This window comes from Mercenaria mercenaria, chromosome 5, assembly GCF_021730395.1.
Source record: "Mercenaria mercenaria strain notata chromosome 5, MADL_Memer_1, whole genome shotgun sequence".
Taxonomy (NCBI): domain Eukaryota; kingdom Metazoa; phylum Mollusca; class Bivalvia; order Venerida; family Veneridae; genus Mercenaria; species Mercenaria mercenaria.
In genome coordinates this window covers 76627050-76652508 of record NC_069365.1, presented here as the reverse complement: position 1 = coordinate 76652508, position 25459 = coordinate 76627050, and the positions used below count along the sequence as shown (strand labels likewise).

At 34.1% G+C, this 25459-nt stretch overlaps 1 protein-coding gene across 1 annotated transcript; it reads right to left on the bottom strand.

Moving 5' to 3' along the window:
* Window positions 1-1677: 1677 nt before the first annotated feature.
* On the bottom strand, window positions 1678-25459 carry LOC123557672 (uncharacterized). Its single transcript, XM_053544030.1, has 3 exons — window positions 25386-25459; window positions 7135-7296; window positions 1678-6737 (listed from the first exon to the last, which is right to left on the bottom strand). Exons 2-3 carry the CDS (start codon window positions 7283-7285, stop codon window positions 5458-5460), a joined length of 1431 nt encoding a protein of 476 aa, XP_053400005.1. The 5' UTR covers window positions 7286-7296; window positions 25386-25459; the 3' UTR covers window positions 1678-5457.

Below are 25459 nucleotides of genomic sequence, written 5' to 3'. Positions count from 1 at the left end.
GACAAAGAATAAAAATCTACAAAGCAATAACTAAAATATCAGTACCACGCGAAGAATTATGTTGTACTTGATTCTTACTATCTTTTCTTCCCTTTTCCCTCATCTTTTTTACTTCAAGATATATTTTTTGCATAGCTTTATGAATAACACATTTTGTAGCCGAATCTCATGTAAGTGAAATTTGTGTAGGGGAGGGTATGTAATAATGTTGAGAGAATTTGTTCCCCAAACTTTTTGCATATACCGTTGTTAAGTTTTGTATTTGAGATGTAAATGTAAATTGGTATGCAATAAAATATGTTTAAACCAGAAAAGATCTAGGCCATTTTCATTATGATTTCCCAGCGAAAATGTCTTCATACGCGTAATTGCTAAACGACTATTTTAATGGGAGCATTTTCAGAGGGTGATGTTTTTTTAGAACAGATTCTTCTTCTTATATGTATCAAAACATGATAATCTTTCTTCTGTTTTTGATAAGAAGACATGTAATCCTAAATGTCCATATATGATTTTCATATCATTGAATTGTTCTAAAGTACTGAAAATGACAACAACGCTGGAAGCCAACGTCTGTAAACAGGAAAGACGTTTCAAAGACAAATACTCAAATAGCAACTGTTTAGTTCCGGTTGCAGCATAACGTTTTGAAATTTGATAGAATAACGTTTTTTTGAAGCGAGAAATATACTATCAGTGTCAAGGTAATAGATTTTTATTCCGTTTGCTTTTTAAATAAAATATAAATTACTAAATAAATCTTCTATATATATGTTGTGCGTAATACGTCATTTACAGCACGAGGGTCATCTTACACCCCGGGTGTCAGATAGCTTTTTCCAGCAGCGGTAAAAATACCGGAAATCCCGTCTGTTATGCAAGAAATTATATGCCCTTACCATCTGTAATAAATTGCACTCATTTTGTTGCATTTGGTGTTAAAATCTGCTTCCGGGCCATTCTGTTCACAAGACGGAACAATTGCGGCGTCATCTAAGGAATTTTCCCCTGGCTATACGCGGACGTCGTCAAAACAGCGGTTCTTTATCACAAAGCAGCGTTTTCTTTGGCACCTTTCCTTTTACTGTTCATGCAAAATGAACGTCATGAATTTCAATGGAAAAATAGGATGAATGTAAATATTTAAGAAATAAATTATTTTTTTCGGTGTTCATGCGGGATGAACGACAGATTAGGATCGGCAAATCCATGAATCGCGCTTATATTTATATTATATCTCCTTTCCATTTGTAAACAAGATTTAACTATAAATTGCACACATTTTGTTGCATTTAACATTAAAATCAGCTTCCCGGCCATTCTGTTCACAAGACGGAACAATTGCGGCGTCATCTAATGAATATTCCCCTGGCTATATTGGTTGAGTTGAAAGCAGATTTTATAAATAGTCCCGGAATGGCCGTTAGCTTTTAAGCGTCATGTGGAATATCTTGTGGTCAGGTTGAAACCTTGATAGCATATTTCAATTCTATTTTCTATTTTTCCTTAATTGTCTATGTGGGCAGCATGCGAAATGCCGAACCCGATCAATTCACCCAAGTATCTGTCCTTGTGTAAAATATCGGCAAGAGGAACACGTTAGGTTTTCCTCCACCATTTGATATATAACAAGTGCTACAACACGTATTTGATGAGAGCTGAACTGCAACAAAAGAATTGTAAAAGAAATCTTTATTGAAATCGTTATTTTGTTATCCAGAAAATAAACTAGTTAACCGCTTACATGTATGTGACAGGCTAAAAGGCGAAGTTATATACACAAATAAAGGTACACATTTACAAATAAAACAGTACAAACAACATCCATTTTTGATAACCTTAATAAAAAAGAAAAATATGACAATACATATAGTAGTCGCAACTTCACCGCGATGGTTGACCTTAGGCTGATTATTCATATCGATTATTTCATTGTAAAAATAAGGGGTGCTTAGGGTAGCCGTGTATATTTATATGGAATTAGTTTGTACACAGTTCAGTATCAAAGTATGTATACTTACATTTGATCAGTTAAAACTTTCCGATACACTTATTTATATTCACACAAATTTATGTTTCCATTTTCTCGTGCAGCTCGTGTTTTACTAACACTCCTTTTCAATAATAGGTTGTGCCTCATTATGTATTATAATACAAAGGTCAACAATCGGGGTCAAGTTGCGTCCACTATACATGTATTAACCGCACTGCAAGTCTTACAACGAGTAATGTAAAAGAGCTACATGTATTGCTGTCTGACATCATTGCTCAAAGTCTAGATATCACCAAAACTAAAAACATGTCTTTCCAGTATTTTGTCTTCCTTTTTCAGCTGAAAGTTCATTTTGATACGAGTTTCCTGTTCGTTTTCCTAAGGTGATTTTATCATATACTCGTATTGTCTCCTTTAAAGACGTCCATTTACATCTTTATCTAATAGTTTTCGGCCGACACTGATTAAAAGATTTAGAATCAATTTATAAGTGACAATTATTACAAAGTATAAAAAATCTTCAAATCACCCGATTACAATACAATGAATATATTTCATATAGGGAAATTCACACTACACAGTCAATCAGCAGATACTATCAAATTGTTATTAAAAGAAAAGGCGATGAAATATCATATATTTGAGTATTAACTCTGCTAAAAAGTGTACGAATAAGACTGTTAATGAAACGTGTCATAAATGAATTGATTCTAACACTGAAAATACAATCGATAAAGAAGAACGTGGTATCTGGATGTACAAATTAGTTCAAGTAGCGATTTGAAACTAGTTCGCGTAAGTATGTGTATTAAATAGATAATTTAAAGCTGCAGCAGTATATTATCATATTCATTGGAGTGAGTGAGTTGGGTTTTATGGCGAATCGACATATTTATTGGAAGTCAAGCTGACACTTACATGAAAAATTGATGAATACCTCACTTAAAGCAAAATTATATTCGTTATCAAATATATAGATAGACAAACATATTATTTTGTATCAAAAATGTAAAATATAGAGCATTTCTAATTACACAAAACATGACAAGGATAACGACAAACACAATAATAGAAAATGTCGCACTTCTAAATAGGAGTAGAAGTACGAGGGTTTATAAATAGATTTGTGGACACCGTCAATATTTCCATTACAGATAATGGTACTGCTATGAAATTTCACCATTATGTAGAACAATATAAGACAAATATGCATGTAAGTTTCTAATTGAACTTTAGCTGGTATATAATAGTTATTTATCACCATAGCAACCTCGTGCAGCTAAACCACCGCAGCTCATAATTATATATACTTATCGATAATGCAGACGTAGAATTCAGACTTATTTCGACGCGTATCTGCATCGAACGAAAATGACATCGACGTCAACACATAACGTATATACAACAGGAAGAAACAAGCACTTGGAGTTGTTATCTTGTTTGTTACCGATCACAATGGAGACAGGGGTATGTGCGCCAGAATGTTGTATGACGTCTCTAGTGCAAAGAGCAGTGATGAAGTTTTGTGTTAACTTAGGAATGACCCCACAACAGACGAATCAGAGCATAGAAAAGGCTTCTGGAAAGAAAAGCGTATGTCCATCTCTAGTTTACAAGTGGCATAAGAGATTCTGTCAGGCAGATAGGACATAGAAAACAATCAAATATTCGGTCGACCAACGGCAAAACGGAGTTACATAAATGGTATGTTGGTAAAAGAAGCGGCGGACAGGGATATGCGGACACAGATTAGGAATTTTTACGATGAGACAGGCTTGAGTTACGGTTCTGTGTAGAAGATCTTAACTGTAGACCTGAATATGAAACGGTTAATTGCGAGATGGGTGCCTAGGATACTGTCAGAACACGAGATGGAAACACAAGTGCGGCATAGTCAGCGGTTCCTGAGACAGCGTCTTCCCGATAGGATCATAACAACGGATGCAGCCTGGTTATATTATTATGACCCTGAAACGAAACAACAAAGTATTCAGTGGAAAAACACGAATTCACCGTCGCCGAAGAAAGCTCGGGCCAGTAGATCGATGTGAAAACACATGCTCATTGAGTTCTTTGATAGCCGGAGACTGCTGCTGTGCCACGCTGTGCCACTGGACATGGCAGTCCATGTCAAGTACTACTCGAAGGTATGAACAATCAATTATAGCTACTAATTTGATATACTACTGATACGTATATTTATAATAATAATAATAATAACAATAGTAATAATAATAATAATAATAATAATAATAATAATAATAATAGTAATATGTACAGTATTTCAACAGCTCCTCATTCGGATTATGGCGATTTTAGGTCATCCGTCGGAACCTACTTACGGCGATAAGGCAGAAGCGCTCAGACGTCTACGCTGACTTGGAAAACGTAATTCTACACAGGGATAATGCTCCTAGCCACCGAGCAGTTGAAACATAGACAACTATCACCATTCAACTAGGCGCCGAGATCTTGGAACATCCGCCATACTCACCAGACCTCGCCCCTTCCCTGTTATTTCGCCTTGTTACCTAAGTTAAAGGCTGAGTTAAAGGGACATAGGTTTACGGGGTTTGACGATCTGGAGTTGGGCGTTAGCGGTATAGAGATCATTCGATACAAACATTTTTAGTCAGTGGGTGCATAGCCATGAACGCTGTGTACAAGTTAGTGGCCTTTACTTTGAGAAAATGTAACGTTGACGTACTTTTAACGTTAGTGTTTGCTTTAGCTGCGGTAATTGTTTCTGCATGGTTGAAGTAAATTCTTGTTTCTGTGTAAAGTTGATGAATATTTAAAAAAAAAAGTACTCACCATACCTATGAAAGATACCTCCTACACTCTGCGTTGTTGTTTTTAACCCGAAACAATCTATTAGCAGAGAGTGTCCACGGAGTTATTGATCAACCCTCATGTATGGATTATTCAAAGATATATAGTTTTAATAATTAATATTAAAAAGTTATTCCTTCTTATGCCTTCCAGTTAAATTCATTGTCTGATCTATTGATCTATTGATGGCACAGACTGATCATTAAGCCACCTAAATCCTTGCCCAGCTAAGCGTGAATTAACCTGGTGATACAAAAGGTTCGTCATAGGGTTTTTTGGAATTCTAAGGAGTTGATCATCTGAAGTCAAAGAATTAACAAGTTTTCATGCTGACAGTCACTGATAACAAATTAAGATGTGGGCTACAGTCAAAGAATAATGTTTCATTGATGCTAAATTGAGAAATTTGTTTCAGTCATTTTAAAACTTTTTTATTTCATTTTGTTTTTGTATCCAAGCTATTGTGGGTTTATGGAGAGTTATCTTTACTTTGTTGATTAAGCTAGTCTATTTCAAATAGATGAAATGTAACTATAATATTACAATGAATATCATTTAAAGAATGAATGCAATGTGTAGCAGTTATGGGATTATGTCAATGTAGTATTGTATAAAAAATGTTCAGTTCCTTATTAATAGTGAATGGGAACTCGAAATTCGAGTTTTTGGTACATTAGCTGAAGGTATTCATAGATTTTCTCAATGCGGTGATCCTCATACACTTTGCAGAGCTGCAGATGGAGCTCATGCAAGCATTCGCAAGTTCCCTCCATTTTTATGATGATGTTTTCTAATTCTGCCTCTAAATCGTCTGCTAGGTTTTCATTATCCTTTACATCGTCATAGGACCTGTGCAGATTTTCTGAAGCCACGGATAAGTTGTATAGGTCAATCGGAATGACCACTGCGTTTATTACAAGACCAACTTTACTGATTGAGGCTGCTTTTGTAGCTTTTTCTGACACTTTAGTCACCCTTGCCGCGTTTGTTGTTACCCTTGTCGTGCGAATGGCTTTATTCGAATCTGTTGCAACTTGTGTGACTGTTTTCACCGTACTTGAAGCTTCTTTAACATTCCTGACAGTTTTGATAGTTATATTAGCGCCTTTTGTAGCTGTAGATATTGCCGTTCCAGCTCTAACCGCCTTTGTAACTGTTTTTGCTGCGGATGCCGCTTGACCGGAGACAGTAACGACATCAAGAGCAACCCTTGCAGAATTAGTTGCAGATGAAGCCGTTCCAATTGTCTTTACTACTCCATCAGATCCCTTTGCAATAGCTGCAAATGTGGCTGTAGATTTTGCCACCGACTGGCTTGCCTGAAGTGACATAACTGCTGCCTGCTTTGCAGTTGATAGAGATTTAGCGGTCTGTGAAATCTCGTTAATAGTTTTAGCGGATGAAACAACTTCTTTGATAGTCTTTGTTCTCCTCGCTGCTTCTGTTGTGATTTTTGTACAGTGTACTACCTGTTCTGCGCTTGTAAGAGCGGCCTTTAAATTTGCAGCTTGTTTTGAGAAATGTAAACCTGAAGAAAAGAGTGACGCATCTCTCTGTTCTAACTGGTTCGGAAGAAAACTGCTTCTGATATCTTGGACATTAAATTTTATATCAATATACGTTTTTTCTTCCAAACTGATAATTAATTCACCAATTTTCATAACCTTGAGCTCGTTTTCCAAGTACGTACAATTTTCTGATATTTTGTTCAGTTCTTCAGTTGCTCTATTGTCTTTTTCGACCGCTTGTTTTCTTTCCCTTCTTGCTTCCCTTACGATTCTTTCATCTTTATTATTAGCATCTCGCTTATCAACATAAGATTTTAATCCTGCCGCGGTCGAAACCCCAACTGCCGCCAAGGACAACCCACCTGAGAATGGTGCAAACAGAACTCCGCCCAAGCCAACTAGGTCTGTTAAAATATGAACAATGATTTATTATTATAATGAGGCAGTAGATATTCATGAACTAGCTATCAACTTACTGACTGACATAATCGTCTTCAGTATTTAATGATATTTAGACCTTTCCAGAAATATGTATCAACTGAGCATTTATAACTATTCATTACGGCTACTGGATCCCCAGACAATATTTAATATTTACGAACTTGCAAACACTATTTCAATGCCCTCTTAATTGTTTTACTGTAAGTATCAGATTAACCTTACTCGTTTCAATGACGCCTACCTCACCTATAATGTATGAATGAATATTTGGTTGGGAAAACAAATTTAAAATTTTCGGTAGTCATGTTGTATTGTGCAATAATATTGATTATAAACTTTACTTCTGAGCCTAAGACCCACCTCCAATCAAAGACGTCTTGGCACTAGCATGCTCTGTTTTGGCGTTTTCTCTATGGGAGTCATGAAGTACTTTGGCATAATGTCGAAGAGAAGAAATTGTTGCCTGTCTCGTTGCCTTCCATTCTTCTATTGCTACCTTTATCTTATACATAGCTGATGTATCTGAAATGGCAATTTGATCGTGTTGTCTAAAAACATACCCTACACATTTCTATTTTCGTACCAGTAAAACGGGCAATGCCGCAGGTAGGCAAAGGCTTACCGTGACATAGCAAAATATTTCTGAGGTTATTCTTGTTCCAAAACTAATGGATGTGATAATTTGTCTGCTACTTGCGGAGAACAAATCAGTACTCGAACAGAATCTAGGGACTCATTTGTTTTATATTTAAGTTTTATATTGAAAACGTTATTAAGAGAAATCAATTCATCGATTCAATTGCATATCATACTTTTGCATTCAAATATAATAGTGCAACAAACAGCATAAAAGCATTTATTTCTACTTTTACCCTGATTTTTTTACATAAAATTAATTGATGTTTGTAATACTTTTCAAAGCTTATCCTTATTATGTTTTCTTTCTTCATGTGAGAAAAATCGTTGAGAATTATAGTCATTCAAGTGTTATTTTTTTAATTTTTACTACAATCAGATTTTTACACTTTTTTTCAGGATTTTAGATGATGGAAAGAGGAGATTCAAGCACTCAAATTGCGGTTTGTCATTCTCCGATTTGAATTTTTAGCAAAATGTCCATTTACCATATTGATTTTCATTTTATTTTTGCATAATGTTTTGCTTTAGAATATCATAACAATCGGTTTCCTGCTGTGACGTATAAAGTTACACTGTTGGCTATGCATTAAATTCTATAAAATTTTGTTTATTGAACTTGCTCGCTACTTTATGAAATAAAAAGTTAAGAATAAAATTCCTGAACCCAGTGTCATCATGGTCATTAAGCAGGCAACACAAACTGACACTGTTTTGGATACAAACGGCTAACGGCCTACCCATTAACACTATTTTACAGCGGATTGCTAGAAATACCATCAACACAAGGTACAGGCATAAAAGGGACACAATTTCGAAATAGTTCAACAACAATAACAACAACAACTACTACTACTTTAATGTCAGATCACATACATGTTATAACATGACTCTTTTTTTTCAAACGGAATGTGGGTTTAGATGGGGACAGACATAATTATATGTAATATACAAAGATACAATTTACAAACTTAGAATGTCATAAATACAAATCGTTAAACTTAGTGAGAAAACATGAAAATGTTTGCACTGAAGTTTGTAAATAATTATACTTGTTGGGAGAATAAGATCACGGAAAAAAACATAATATAGTTAAAGGTATGCCATTGACGGTAACATTATGATGAATCGACTGGGGGATTAGACAGAACTATGAGTTTTGATTGGTCAGGAGTTTCTTTATACCGGTCATCGACTCAGTTCATTGATATACAAATGTGTGTATGCGCGTTGACAGAGTGGACATTACTATGAGATTAGTATAACCTGTTGGATATATGTGATATGATTGTAAGTATTTTTACATATTATTACTGGCTATTTCGGAAATAATTGATTATAAGCGACACGAATGCACTTATGGTTTTTAATACACCGAATGATGCGGAGAACATCAGTTCGCGAAATTTAATTATTATATTTGGCCTGTTGTAGAACGCTCTAGGGATATATTTTATTCTTTCGTAGGAAAAAAATAGCATTTAAGAAGATAATGGAATTCGTCGCCCACATCGTTCATTGAGCATAACGTGCACTTTCTTTCCTCATAGGGAACATTGAATTGACGCCATCTGCCTGTCTCTATTGGTAGTCTATGGTTACCTGTTCTAAGTGAAATAATACTAGTCTTTTGTTTTTAGGAAGAATAGTAAGGCAGGGTTCTAACTTGATATAAGACTTAAATAGTCTGTAATTTAATCCCTTTGAAGAATTATTTAAACTCCCATCAAACTTTTGTAAGAATTGGTCATATAAATTCCTTTTAATTAGTTGACCTATACTTTTTAAGAATAAAGTTTTCTGATTAATCAAAAAATGTGTTCCCTGTTAGATCCAGAATACTTTTAACATGATTTATCCATTTAAAATGTACTGTTGAAATCAGCATGAACTCGTAACATTTCCTTGCTATTTGCAGTTCACTTCCCATAAGAAGTTTAACCAATAATTGATAATTCTAGTTTTGATAACTATTTCGAGCGGATAACGGCCAAGTTCTCCATATAACATATATAAGGGTGTACCTTTCTTGCTGTCGGTAATTTTACACAGAAAGTCAGTATTAACCTTTTCAATTATGTCTAAGTTCTCGAACCCCCATACTTCGCAGTTATATGTTAATATAGGAACTATAGTTTGGTCGAAACGTTTCATCAGTACATCTATTAGCAAATCAGTATTGGATATTCGTATATATAGAATATGTAGCGCTTTTTTCGCTTGATTCACTAATTGTTTTCGCGCGTTTAGAAAATTTCCCGAGGAAGAAAAGATTATGCCTAAATATTTGTACTCTTTTACATTTTCTATTGTTTCGCCATTTATAGTAAAGTTGTAGTTTTCGGTTTGCTAGTGCCAAATATAATAATTTTTGTCTTTTGCATGTTGATTGTTAATTTCCATGTTTTACAAAACTGATAACAAGACAGCCAATGCTCGACTATTCGAATAATTGTCCCAGAAGCAGGAAAATATTACCATAAACGTTAAAATATCTATAGAGTTTCAATCCAGTATCTGCATTAGTTTTGGAGATAGTACCTTGCATGCAAAACTTCAACCAGAAGTTTTATGTTCAAAAGGGGACATAATTTGACGAAAAGGCATGTCCGAGTTATGTGACTTGATGCAATCAACTAGTTTTATAACTCCGAAGGCACATGTGAAGTTTCAATTTAATACCTGCATTTGTTCTGCAGATAGTAGCTTGCACGCAATTTAACCAGAATTTTCTAAGTCTAAAAGGGGGCATAATTTGCCCAAAATACATGTCAGAGTTATGGGACTTGACCCAGTGAGGTTGGTAATTGATCTAGAAAAATAAAAAAATAAGTTTCAAATATATATGCCTTTAAGTAATAGGTGTATGTACTTGCACGCAAAACTTTAACCAGGATTTTCTAAGTCCAAAATGGGGCATAATTTGGCCAAAATGCAGGTCAGAGTTATGGGACTTGATCTATCAGCTAGTTTTATAACCCCGATGATACATGTGAAGTTTCAATTCAATATCTGCATTAGTTGTGGAGATAGTAACTTGCATGTAAAACTATAACCAGGATTTTCTAAGTCCAATAGGAGGCATAATTTGCTCAAAATACATATCAGAGTTACTGGACTTGACCCAGTGAGGTGGGTAATTGATCTAGAAAAAGAAAAATTAAGTTTCAAATCTAAATGCCTTTAAGTAATAGCTGTATGTACTAGCACGTAAAACTTTAATCAGGATTTTCTAAGTCGAAAGGGGCCATAATTTGGCCAAAATGCAGGTCAGAGTTATGGGACTTGATGCTATCAACTAGTTTTATAACCCCAAAGACACATGTGAAGTTTCCATTTAATATCTGCACTAGTTTCGGAGATAGTAACTTGCATGTAAAACTTTAACCAGGATTTCCTAAGTCCAAAAGGGGGCATAATTTGCCCAAAATACATGTCAGAGTTATGGGACTTGACCCAGTGAGGTTGGTAATTGATCTAGAAAAAGAAAAAAATAAGTTTCAAATCTATATGCCTTTAAGTAATAGCTGTATGTACTTGCACGCAAAATTTTAATCAGGATTTTCTAAGTCCAAAGGGGACATAATTTGGCCAAAATGCAGGTCAGAGTTATGGGACTTGATGCTATCAACTAGTTTTATAACCCCGAAGACACATGCGAAGTTTCAATTTAATATCTGCACTAGTTTTGGAGATAGTAACTTGCATGTAAAACTTTAACCAGGATTTTTTAAGTCCAAAAGGGGGCATAATTTGCTCAAAATACATGTGTTATGGAACTTGACCCAGTGAGGTTGGTAATTGACCTAGAAAAAGAAAAAAAAAAGTTTCAAAGCTATATGCCTTTCAATGATAGCTGTATGTACTTGCATGCAAAACTTGAACCAAGGTGTGACGCCGACGCCGACGCCGACGCCAAGGTGAGTAGAATAGCTAGATTATTCTTCGAATAGTCGAGCTAAAAATCATTTAACAAATTTTGAAAAGTTTTTGCATCTTCGCTAACTATAACTGTATCATCTGCATATAGTAGTATGAAAATTTTGAGATACACGTTGATATCGCCATTATTTTGATTTAATTCAATACTGGTGTTATTTCTATTTAGATAATCTTCCAAATCATTGAGATATATTGAAAATAAAACGGGGGACAAGTTCTCTCCCTGTCTTACCCACAGAAGCTTTTGAAAAATGGAGATATATTACCAAAAATTCCACTGTCAAAAATCTTATTAAAAAGCTTACAATAAATAGGTGTCATAATAGACTGTGTACTTTTAATATATTCATTTTAAATATAATCTTGCGGCGAAGCTGCTTTTTTGCTATTGCATTTATTAATCATTTTTATTATCTCACTTTCCGTGATTGGTGCATTTAATTTTACAGTTAATTACCTTTCTAAGGGGAATTTAGGTGTCAGCCAAAATTTTACTCTGAATTCAACTTGCTAGAATGAAACCATTCTCCATCTGTCCTCACACACACAACCTTCCTGTCTAAGGTGTTTATTATATCTACATTGTTTACAACAAAATTTGAATCTTGTTTGTATCTTAAAAGTTGTAGGCATAATGGTTTCTGATATGGCAGAGGAATATGTTTTTGTGCTTTAACATTTAATCTTACAAAAAATTGATATCAAGTTCCGCTACATTTCCTGATATTTTAACGATGATATTATTTTCATAATGTAATGTTTTATCAAAACATGCATTTCAGTCAAAATTATTACTTGGATAGAAGTAAAATGTGACATTCCTTTTTTGCATAATTTTTATGTCACTTTATCAGAAACGTATGTGCAAAACCCTATTTGTGATGTTCTCTAGCTTGTATGCAAACAAAAGCACAAACTCGTTAATACAATTCAAAGGAACCAGGTACCAGGATTATTTTACAGGGTATCAATATTGCTACACATTTATTAGAAAAAGCATACAAAATATGGCATTGTACAATAAGTTTTAAAACATGAAAATGTCTATACGATACACCCTGATAATCAAAGACCGGTTTTACGTAACAGAAGTTCAAACCGGATTAACGTTAACGAAAAGCACCAAAATTTAGCCGACATAGCTCGGCAAGTACAATACACAATTTCTTAAAAATAATGCTTTCAGATACTTTTTAACATACCCAAGGAATTAGCCTGCTTTTTAAACGTTTTTATGCAATATGATATCTCTTACGACATAATCAAAGGCCGTGCTATACTCTACAAATAAAGTGTAAAGTTGATTCAATTGATTTAGAAAATAATTTATCAAAATAGTAAACCCGGTTTGATTGAGACGATTTATGACATGTTAAAATGTACAATACCACTCATCTCCTGTAGCACTAATATCATTGTGCATACAGCTGCGTTTACTCAATATTGATATATCCTTGTTATATTTCGAAATAGATTGATTCCATACAACGACTATTTTGCATCATAGCGAAAACAAGCAAACGTTTGAAATGAACTATTCCTACAATAGTCATTTAAAACAAAGGTATTTATCATCATTTTACAAATATATCACACAAAAAATTGCTGCCTTAAGTCCAGTAAAGAAATAATTGTTTTGGTGACCTCAACTTAAACCAATATAATTCGACTCAACACTCTTGGTAGGGTGAGTAAATCTGTAAATATATTACAAAAGATATAAATATGTGTTCGTTATTGTTATCAACAATATTTTTGTCTTTTTACAGGTAACTGTAGATTTTACAACCCAGTTTCCAAACTCATCTGAACCAGAAAATGATGTTTTGTACTGTCAAGGTATTCTGCACGCTTATAAAGTTATTATGCTGGCCTTTTAGACGCTTCACAGACACAGTGTAACGACATGAGACGTTGCGGCTACTAAGGTATAATGACTCCTCCTACAAGCAGTCTCTGAGAGACAGACTAATTATTTTCCTATTTCATTTTAGAATTGCGTCACGAAGCCGGTATATGGCTTTTAATTGTAAATTATTGAATGTTTAATTTATCACAATATCTGAAACTATACGCAAAGAGTAATGCCTAACAAGCGCAATCAGTTTTAAATATCATTAACACTGCTTCGAACTTACATTTTTGACAGTAGTTGTAGGGGCCTCCGTGGCCGAGTGGTTACGGTCACTGACTTCAAATCACTTGCCCTTCATCTATGTGGGTTCGAGCCTCACTCGGGGCGTTGAATTCTTCATGTGAGGAAACCATCCAGCTAGCTTACGGAAGGTGGGTGGTTCTACCCAGGTGCCCGCTCGTGATGAAATAATGCACGGAGGGGCACCTGGGGTCTTCCTCCGCCATATAAAAGCTGGAAAGTCGCCATATGACCTATAATTGTGTCGGTGCGACGTTAAATCCAACAAATTGACAGTAGTTGTGAACAATCCAAATGACAGATTTAATAATCCTGACAATTTAAAAAAAAGATAAATATCTGAATGGCGAGTTTGAAATCATGTTTGAAGAGCTAAGTGAAACGTTTTCTGTTTGCTAAATACATACAGCAATACAGCAGGTAAAATGCTTTGATTTAATACCGAGTTTTTTGTTATATGTCTATTGAATGAGTTCATCTTTAATTCTGTAAGAATTGATAGGTGTCAAGAAAACGAAACAGAATTACTTTATGGCTTTGTAGTCTAAGAACAAATTCTTAATGTATTCATTATTTAATGTTATTCAATATCAGATTAAACATTCTGCATGTAAAGGAAAACAAATATATATTGTTAGTTTATGATATGTTAAAAGTGATTATGAAAATAAAGGAATTTATGTTCTCTTGAGAAATAAATCTATGTTATTTTTCAGTAGGTACGCAAGGACTATAATTTCTGCTTCTGTTACTCTAATCCAGTCCATATAATATAACGTTCCTCGATTAATCACTTTCACGCACGAGCAGTTCACGGGTGTGGTCATTTTGATCAATTTTATATTTCAAACCGGTTCATTCCTTCACAAATAACTAAGCAGGCAAGTCGACATTCGTGTATAAAAATATGTTCATCATATGTTTGAAGAGCTGGCGTTTTCTAGAAATGTTGACACAGAAAGGAGGATGCAAGAAAAATGCAGATAAGTTTTTGAACAAATTGTCTTTTTCCTTTATAGCGTATTTCATTAAATTAAAGATGAGTGCAAGGCTGCAATGGTTGGCCGCTGGGGCTCATGAGTACATTGTGGTTTTGGATGTTTTCATGTGTTGTTTGTGTCCAACAGTCATTCGTTGTTTGCGGGATCAGGGGCTGGGTTCTTTTCGAGGGAAACCCCCGTTTCTATTGAAAAGTAGCAGCAATCGTCATTATTTGTTTGTTGCCGTTTTGTTGAGACGTTGTGTTTTGGATATTGGATGACAGTTTTACATGTCTCATGTCAAAGCTTTGACACGTCGCAAAATTCTAATAATTTAGGATGAAAGCTCAAAGTTTACACTGCTTATACAGTCAAACCTGAACGACTATCCTAAGCGAATAAATGAAATATCTTTGAACAATTTAAGACCGAAGGTCTCAATACGTGCATATTTTACAACAGCATTATCAACAACATTTTATTTCTTTCACTACTGCCTTAGATATACACTCTATTACAAATGAAAAGCAAAAATGAAAAAAAAAAACAAAAAAAAAAAACGATTGAAAATTTGAGAATGAATGAACGTATCTTTCTATGGTTGTTACTAGACTAGCAGTTGAATACTTATAAAGCGTAATAATTTATCATGCTGTCCATTATTGTCATGTTGCTGCCGTTGCAGATGGTGATAATACTAAGTATACTAGAACGGGTTTAGTAGATTTATGTACAGAAAAGGTCGATGTTGGTGAACACGACTAGTGGTCAAGACGATTCTTATGATGATATTGGAATGGACGATTTTGATGATGATCACAACGATTATCAATTTTATTACTGACGTTGTTATTATATCTCTCAGAGGAGATACTGGTCCAACGCACTCGTACAGGAGAATTAATTTTGTTTGTTCGTTTGTTCAAAAATGCTTTTTAACGCTGTCCGTGTTGATCACGTGAGCTATATAAAATTTATATGATCCACAATTTTGGTATGCCTTTTAAAGGTTTGATACTGCGGTAGTATCTTAAAATTCAAGCTCACTTCCTAGGTTGGCCACTAGATCAGCATCTTAAGTTTGGCGTTCGACTGGCCTTCTCTTATTATTGGTGTTAAGGGCGTGCGCTTCTTAACCGTTAGAGGGGGCCTTGACCTACATGGTCCGCCGTTCAACCAAATTCCTCGAATTGACTGTATCTTATATTAAACAGGGATTACAACTCTTCGGCCAATTGATCTTTGATCCGTCGAAAGTTGTTTATAAATGTGTACTTGTAAGTCAGTACATATTATATATTTTATATATTTGTGGATCACTTTGCTATACACCTCTAACACTTGGGTATGTTGAAACAGACATCACCCCCCTGTTTATGTTCTTGAGTGCCGCTTAGTGCAGTTGATTGCTTGGAGGGTTAACTATTGCGCGGCACAATGTGCCCGATCCTCACCTTTGCACCCGTGCCTGTTGCGTACAATGTATAATTAAACAAATTTACTGAACGGATTCATTTATAAATTTAGCTTTAAAATGGTAATGACTTATTTATCAGTTTGTGGAATAGTATTCTCCAGTATTTTGCGCGTTGGATATCAACTTATCTTTTCAGGCTCCTAGGTCCACATAGTGGTGTAGGAGACATATATTATTTATTCCTGTGTGTTTGTGTGTCTGTCTGTCTGTGTGCGTATGTCCGTCTGTCACAAAGCTTGTCCGCACTCTAAGATGAACATTTCTCATCCGATCTTCACCAAACTTGACGAAAATGTGTTTGACCATAAGATCTCGGCCAAGTTCGATAACTTGCCAAATCGGCCCAGGCACTTCGGAATTAAGGTCCTTGAAACTTTTTTTTATAATCAAAGCACTGAAAGTCTGATAAGGCAGTCGCGTTATAATCAAAGTACTGAAAGTCCGATAAGGCAGTTGTGGGAGACATGATCCTTTCTCAAAAGCATCTCTAGTTTAAGAAATATAATATCGTGGTTATTTACTAATTGTTCTTTTTTTATAATTTTGATGGTATCCTCATGATGATGATGTTGATGACGACGTTGGGCTATTAATCATACCTTTAAACGCAAAAGTAAAATATGGTGATGATGATGATGATTAGACTACGCATTTTACTGTACATTGGGTAATAATTACAGCAGTACTATGTTGGCCTTCCGAAACTGGAAATGGTTTAAAAATTAATCATGCATTAAATATTAGATTGCGTCACATTTTGTTCATTATGCAGCAGTACAATCTACTGTTTTGTTTTATTTTTAAGCAGGTATTGAAGTAAATTTCTTTTGGGCGATGGGTAAAGAAAACAGGCATGTGGACAATAGAAATTTATGCTGGTGTTGGGTAAAGTAGTTAAAATATGTTATTTGGTACCAATACCAGAAGGTAAGTAGTCAGGTAAAAGCTACATGTTATTACGTTGTCTTTGGTCCCTTTTGTTCTACCATCTAAATCGGTTTATGACCACATTATTTATGTTAACGCTTTTTATCAAAAACTATTTTGATGTGGTTGTTGTAGAAGCGGATGATAAAATTTCGATGTTATTGAAAAGTTGTTTTTGGACCGTTTTGTTCTACCGTATTTGATACAGACTATACATTGGTTTATGTCCGTAATATCTATGTTTACGCTTGTAATTAAATTGTTTTGCTGTGGCTTTTGTTAAATCAAAATTTCTAAGGAGGTTAAATTTATCGAACTGATTTGAACGGCACGTATCATACAAATTTTGCTTTCGAATTGCGGCTTTGACTGCGTTTTCATTGCTAGGTGGTTTCTGTGCATGCATGTTTTATGTAAGAAAATATTGCGTATTATACTGCCAGTGGCTTAGTCGTACAGGAATTGCAGTAACATTGATTCTTGAATATTGCATCAGTATGATATCTTAATGCCGCCATCTAATTAATAATTTTCGTTCACAGTGCCAAATCTAGGGCTGTGCGCTTTGTGACTTTATCGTAATAACGAAATCATTCATCAATAATCAAAAACTGTATAGTATTTCTATTATTTAGTTATTTGATTTCGCGGCCAACATAATAGATAATAATTTTGATATTATATTTACTTTTATTTAGATGCTTGTGTATGCAGCTTCTATATCCTCTTGTCACAGGCGTTGTGCTGTCGATATATGTTATTATACAAGGAAGAAGCACTGTCGAGTCAAACAGTACACTAGGAATAGAAGGGCAGCCTGAGAGCACTGTCGAACCATTTGGTGGATTGCATGAGAGACTTTGCTAAATCTAAATATACACTCGGAGTGGCAGGGTGGCATGACCTCGGTAGAGTTCTTTCACCTTAGACTGGTGAAAGTAAATGGAAACTTTGCTAGCAGGGTAAGCAAAACACTGTTAAGTAAAACTTTTGATCTATTCAAATATACGTAAGTACATACTTGAATAATGGCTGAATTATAAAGTACGTGTCTTATAAAGATTGCCGCCTGACCTATTTCGGGTTAGATCCAACAAATTTATGAAGGAAAAAGTAACTGCTGCATAGTGTTGATTAGATAAAATCAAGAGGAAAAATGGTCAAATAGAGTTCAATATAGCTTATATTGCCATCTTTGAAAGTAAATTATCCGGAAAATCTGGTATTATTAAAGAAATGAATGCTTGCATGTGGCTATTCAGTAATTAGATACAATATTCAAGGTACCATTTTATGGGCAAATTTTATTTCATAAAATATTTGGTGGCCCTCAACACACTTTGTGCATTTCGGTATGGCATATTGTATACACAGTCATCAGCATAATTTAGGCAATCAGAGCAAAATCCATTATCATGATGTTGAGAATTCGTTGAGCATCTTGGCCTCGGATTTTCGGCAGCTGGATTTGCTAGCACAATTTGCAATTTGGCATTCTCCTTCCATTGTCTAGTACATGTGTGCTTATCATAAATTTAGAGCTTCAGCATCATAGCGTTGCCTATTTTGTTTCTATGCAATTTGGCTAGAAATCTATCATTTCATGCTTCATTTCATGATACTCTATCTCGTACAATATGCCATGATATTTCATTAATTTTCTGTAATGATATTATAATAATAAAAGTCACGGCCTTATCCCATTCAGTCAGCATTTGTTATTTATTGTCAATAGTCAGAAGTGACAGGCTGCTCTTGCTGATATATGGTTAAAATCTAGGTCAATTCTCGTCATGGTTAAAACAACATGTCTCTCAGAGTGCGGGCGAGTCTGTCGATTCTTATATTCATGTCCTACTGATAAAATAACCCGAATCGGGTAAAATGGAGCTCATCTGATTCAGTAAAAATGTTCCGTACATTAGCTTTCTATATGCTTGGCTGCAACAAAATGTTGGTCATGCTACCTCTTTCTACGTGTAGTGAAACAAGTTTAAAACAACAACAACCCCTCCCCCCACCCCCAAAAATAAAAATCTGACAAAGTACAAATACTGACTCAAGCTGAACTTTATTCTATAGAAGCATTGCGTTTTATTTTAATCTTAGTCATATTTAGATTATTTCACTGTAAAACATCTTCTTCCAGTTATTTACCTAGATTAAAGATATCGTATTCAATCAGTAAATGACAGGAAATGTAGTCTTTGTTATATTCCTGAAGATGAATATCACATCATAATTGAATGTCCGCTGTATGTTAATTCAAGGAAACGATTCAATAGTTCAAAATGCTGGAAACAACAAGTTTATTACTTTTCCTCCTTTTCGTTTTTTGAAATACACAATATGGTAAAGTAATAAAGTATCATCTAGACCTTTGTTATGGCTTCCGCGAAAGAATTCCAATGACTTTATTTTCGATAAGTTATTGTAATTCTATATTTTCAAATATTTTCATGAGAATGGCAGAATCATTTTAAATAGTATGTTTATGTATACCCGTATGTCTAGACATTTGTCACATTTATCAGAACTACATATTTAGTAAACTTACAAATAACCTATTCCGCTCATAAGAAGATTTGTCAATAAGTTCGTATATTATTTCAATATAATTTTACGTCATTAGATTAAAATATCATGCGATGTCTATCCTTATCGGCTTCCTATCCTAATGAATCAGTTGCAATAAACTTTAAACTCTATGAAAGATTAAAATTTCAAATAAAATCATAAAGAGACAAACTATCAAATCTACGCTTTTTGTCTGATAGTTAAGAATACATGTCAATTAAATATCGCTAGTATTTCAACAGCTTAGACATAGAATACAGACATGTATCTCCTGCAATTAAATTACAACCTAGCTCATCATGCAAAGGGCGTATATTAAATATTCGTTTTATCTAATGTAATCAAAACCAAACATATTTATAGGTTATTAGCTTTGTATCGGGAAATATGCACTCGTTCTTCAGCGGAAATATTGCGCGACTTTAGGAGCGCACTATTCTTCCGCTGAAGAACGAGTGCATATTTACCGATGCAAAGATAATAACCTTTTTATTACATACGCATCTACACGTATAAATATTACGTAAATATCATAAATATATTCAATAGCCTGAATAGGATTGACAATACTGAACTAAATAGAAAAAAATAGTGCAACAACACACACTGAATTACGTCACGCACCCAATATGAAATTCAGGCGTCAGTATATGGAAAAATATTGACGTTTCCGGTACCAGTGTAACTTAACGGGGAATAGAAACGAGTATGTAATAAATTTGAATATATTTTCGCATTTTGAAATGATTTTCTTTCATTTAGGATATAGAAGTTTTCCAAATTAAGAACGGATAAGTCTTCTTAGTTTTCTCCCCTGACAAGGTCCATGTTAATGTTTTCATTCTTTACCATCTGTTTGTTTTGAAGACAGTGGAGTAAGTTGTTAGTTGTAAAAAGTACTAAAATATATTGTTAGCGTCGATAAAGCCAGTCTATAACGTTTATTGATAATTATAGTATTTCATCAAAGAACATAGGCTGCTCTTCTGTACAGAAATTCTTCTATAACTGTTTCTTAATTCACTATATTTCTCCCTTACCTTTTCTTGGAAAGTCGACAAAGGGCATGCAGTTTAAACGTGATTTGTAAGTATTAATAGATGCAAAGAGATACAAACAGCTGTACAATGAATACATGCATTTCAAATACTAAAATAAATATCAGTACAAGGTATTGTAACTGTAGTTGGGGAGACGTTAGAGCTGTCAACGAACAAAGTATAGGCCAACCAAGAAAAATACGTATTAATCGGCAAGTCATTACTTTGTATTGTTCTATTCTAATTTATCATATACTTATCAGAAGGATGGGAATATAATATAAAATTGTGATCTGTATACCACATCATCACATGAATCAAATTTTTAGGTAGTTCTGCACGTTTGATACACCGGAAGTGATGGCGTAACGTCATTTATCCGGAAAACGTAGAATAAAGCCTGGATTCGGCGTACGGAAATGAAAATCATTTTAGGAATTAACCGAGACCTTTGAGTAAATTTATTGCAATGACACTGTTGCTGTATTTCTAAAGTCAAAATATGATATTAAAACATATGACAATTTAAAATATTTCAAATAATGTCTTAAAATTACCGTGAAAGGTTCGGTTCATATTAATCGTGGTCAAATATCTAAAAAAAATAAGCACACGGACCTACACATTTTATTTCATCAAACTATAGGCCGTGTGTTCATTTACAACTGTGAGAAGTTTCATCAAAATCTACATTGTAGAAAAAAAATTTATTCGCGAAAATGTTTTGAAAGTTATGATTTTCCCATAGATTCCCATTATGAAATATTGTGTGAGGTCCAAATTTTTCAAATCAGTCTAGCAAAAAATCAAGTACACGACCCTATCTTTTTTATTTGCTGACTTTTCTAGGTATATTCTAAAGTTTTGAAAAATCACAGTTTAATCAAATTCTACATTTAGAAACAATTTAGATCCAAACGTGCAGAACTACCTTAACACCAACTCAATAAAAACCCAAAATGAGACTTCCCACAGACTCCTTAATTCTGTGTTTTCCATGTTTTCAACTTTTAGTTAGTTTACTCATGAACAACCCCTGCTATTTTTGGTTTGGCTTCCAATGGTATTTGATAAATTTAATTATCAGCCACTCAAATATTTATTGATGTTAATATGTAGAAAAATGTGTGACAGAAAACTTTAATATAGTGCATAAAAAGGCATACATGTATTAAATTATATAACCTTTCAAATATTTTTACATTCATGAATTATTAATAATAATAATGATAATAATAAAAATGTACATATATACGATAAATTCCCACTGAAATTGAATGCTCGCGATTTTGATAAGTAATTCAATATTCCTTAATGATAATAACAGAACCATTAAGTCACGTCGTGTAATAATTTATAAGTGATTCAACTTAGGTATTTGTTTATATATATTTGTTTATATATACATGGTAATGATCATCAAGTTTGAGAAAATATATGTTAAAACTGTGGATTTACCCTTAAACTTTTAACTTTTTTATATTTATATAGGGGAAAAAACTCAACCGGTTTTACTGTTTGTACATATCTACATTTGTTACTGGACAGAACCTGAATAAACCGCATATGTAACCTAGGTGGATCGCCTTAACTTTCTTTTTTTTTTCCCGGCCGCAAGCCGGTATTGATTTCACCTTTACTTTCTGTAACTATCTGGGGTGAAGGTCATTTTACATCTGATTTAAACTATACGTTTTGATTCACGCCATATACCCGGATAATCCTAACTCTGTTCAGCGACCCTAACTCAGTGCCAACATGGCTGACAGAAAGACGATGTATGTAGTTAATCTCCTGGTCTTTTTTCGTGTTTTTATGTGAGTATGCAATGTTAGCGTAAAACTTTTGATAGTCATAATATCCTGTATTGATAACATGTTTTGTGTACTAAATATTTCAATCGAAATGTCACATTATGTGGCTGGAATTCATTAAAATGTACTCAAAAAAGTCTTCAAAATGAACATGTTTTATGTTTCTAACTGTTTTAAAGTACCAGAAATTGCAGTAAGACCTTACTTATTAAATGTATTAGTTCCATAAATATCTCTTTGACAATGTTTAACAGTATCAAAGTTTGAAATCGATTTTTATAGCTTAAAATTGTATTGATTATGAGGTAGGTTTAATTTGCGGATAATTCCTAACTGGTATAGGAAACAGTGCTGGATAAAGACGAACTTAAAATGGATAAACACCTAACCAAACGAAAACGACTGTTCGTCTGTGCTTTTTTATGGACTGTTGATGCTCGAAGTTCTTTGATCTACCCACCCCTGCAGGGATGTGGGATTTCTATGTCCAACTCGTGATTTTTTGCCAGCGGACAAGTGCATTTTTCATTCTGTGTGTCCGCGGACAAGCATACTTTTTCAGGTATAAAATGAGAAAACATAAAATATCATTTAGATTGTGTGTTGCTTCAAGTGTATGGAAGTGATAAAGATAATGAGTTTTTTGACTAGGTCTCGCGCACACTGTAACTCGGTGACTATGATAAAATATCAGAAAAGATTTAGATACAAGCAGATTTATTTAACGTCGGAAAAGTATAAACATATAACACTAGCTTAAAGCTATTTTCCGACAAACACATGTAAATAAGCTCAACATAAGTAAAACAGCTGTAATAAAATGCAAATATGACTGTTAAAGCACATTAAAGCAAATAAAGCATCTGGCTCTAAGTAGATAAGAAACAAATCACAAATTATCACATACATGTTACAGCGCATTAAAACAAAATAGCACATAGGTACTAGCAAATAAACGGAAAAAAGTAATTTACCACATACAGATTTAGCACATTTAAAGCAACATAAAAGAATTAGCTGACACTACACAAAAAGAAGAAGAGTCACATTTTACAACATGCATTAAAAAAAAAACATAAAAGAAGAAATCATATACATGCTAAAGGGAAAATAAGAACTACTTAAAGTAGCTGAAGAAAAATATTTGCTTCATTAGCATATAGCATTCTGTAACTAAAACTAAAAAAGGAAAACAAGGGTTACACACAGAGAACTAAAAGGACATTTAAAGACATCAGAAACGTAAACAACTTTAAAAAAATATTATGACAAGTTTGTAAGTAGAATTCCAACTGCTGAGACAATAAGTCACTGTCAAAGGAAATATTTGACCCAGTAGTCAGCCGAATTAAAATCAAAAGCACACAGAGATCGTAAGAATGACTAAAACAAGTCGGAACGTTTTAAGAGTCTTTCTCTGAATTCATCTGGCTTTGTACCATTGCGTGGGCAGTGTTTCGGACATGACCTCAAGAGATCCCGAACACTGCTTACGCGATTTCAGACTTTTATAAACGTTAAAAGGCAAATATTTCAACAGCTTATTTTTTACCACAGTTACTGTGATATGCTTTTCTTTTCATTGTCCTAAATAAAGAACTCGATCTCCAGTCTATTTGCGCTTTCATGAAGGTTTAATATTACAAATCAGAGCAAGTGAAATTTGACTATGGACAAGTGGATTTTTAAGTGTCCGTGGACAAGTGAAAAATGTAAGGATACCCACACCCCTGTCCCGTCAGTCCATGCATCACTCCCCCCACCCAACCACACCACACACACATACATTTCTTCCCTATTTACCGTCTGAAAAATATCATATTTAATAATTAATCATAAATCTAATCCCATTTAAACAATATCAAAAATATTCCATTAACACCTCTATAAAAATATCTTACACTATACGATATACATGATTTGAAATAAATATACACTTGATCGATGGAGATAGATATAACAACAGAAACATTCCTTTATACATCGTAATTACACAGAAAACAAAGTTGTATCGGCTTTACATCCGCCGTGTTGTCACTGAGTTAGGGTCGCTGAAGTTAAGATTATCCGGGTACATGGCGTGTGATTGGTGGATAAAAAATTCCACAGATTTTCGAATGGAATAGATCATATGTTCTCAAGGTGTGTGCAGGTGCTCTGAGCTGTATTGTTAGACAGTATAATCCGTTGCAAGACTCATGTGGAAAAAGCTTACGTCATAAACCTGAATCCCCGTCCATAGTTTACCTGCGACAGAGGTCGACTACAAACATGCCAGCTCTGCCTCTCTGATACGGAGTTATCTCCCGTAAACGATTTACAGTCAACTCGTCCCCTAGTCAACTCGTCCCCCAGTCAACTCGTCACCATTTTGGTTATTTCGTATCTCTTGACGATTTCAAAAATGCTCATTTCGTCCCCAACTTTTCGGCCCCTCCTTTTTAGTCTTATTTTTTTGGTCAAAGTTTCCTAGATTATGATTACGTGTAATATAATTATGATGTAAAATATGTGTTCTGTAAAATATGTTCTATATAACAACATGAAAATTTTACTTTAAAGATACATTTTGTTTTGCTTTATAAATACCCGATCGTATTTAAAAGTGCGTAGTGCTTAAAGTGTGCATTGACTAATGCGGCCATGTGTATAGTTAACAATGCGCATAATCCGTTGCATAAATGACATGAAACTACAAGCCATGAACGAGGACTTCATACAGTGACTTAAAAAAAGCAGAGACTTTAAATTGTGATGACAATAATTTTTTTAATTAAAGCGGATTTGAAAGGTAGAAGAATATTCTTTATGATATATATAACGTATTCACTTTTGAAATAGAACAAGAGGAAAAGTCTTAAAGACCCAAACATCTCAAAGTAAAAATTATTTTTCCCGTCAGTCTTTAAATTAAGTATTTCACTCATCTTATATCTTCGAAATACTTTTAACGCGTATTTAAGGTTTATTACCTAGATATTATGTTTCTATTTTTATAAACATGATTTATATGTAGTAAAACAAATCATTTAAAAGATTAATAGATTAACAATGTTTACTTACTTATGCTAAGTACCTCCTTTTTGGGCAGATTGAAGCAAAATGTCCTCTACAGCTTGTCGGGTATATCACATAAC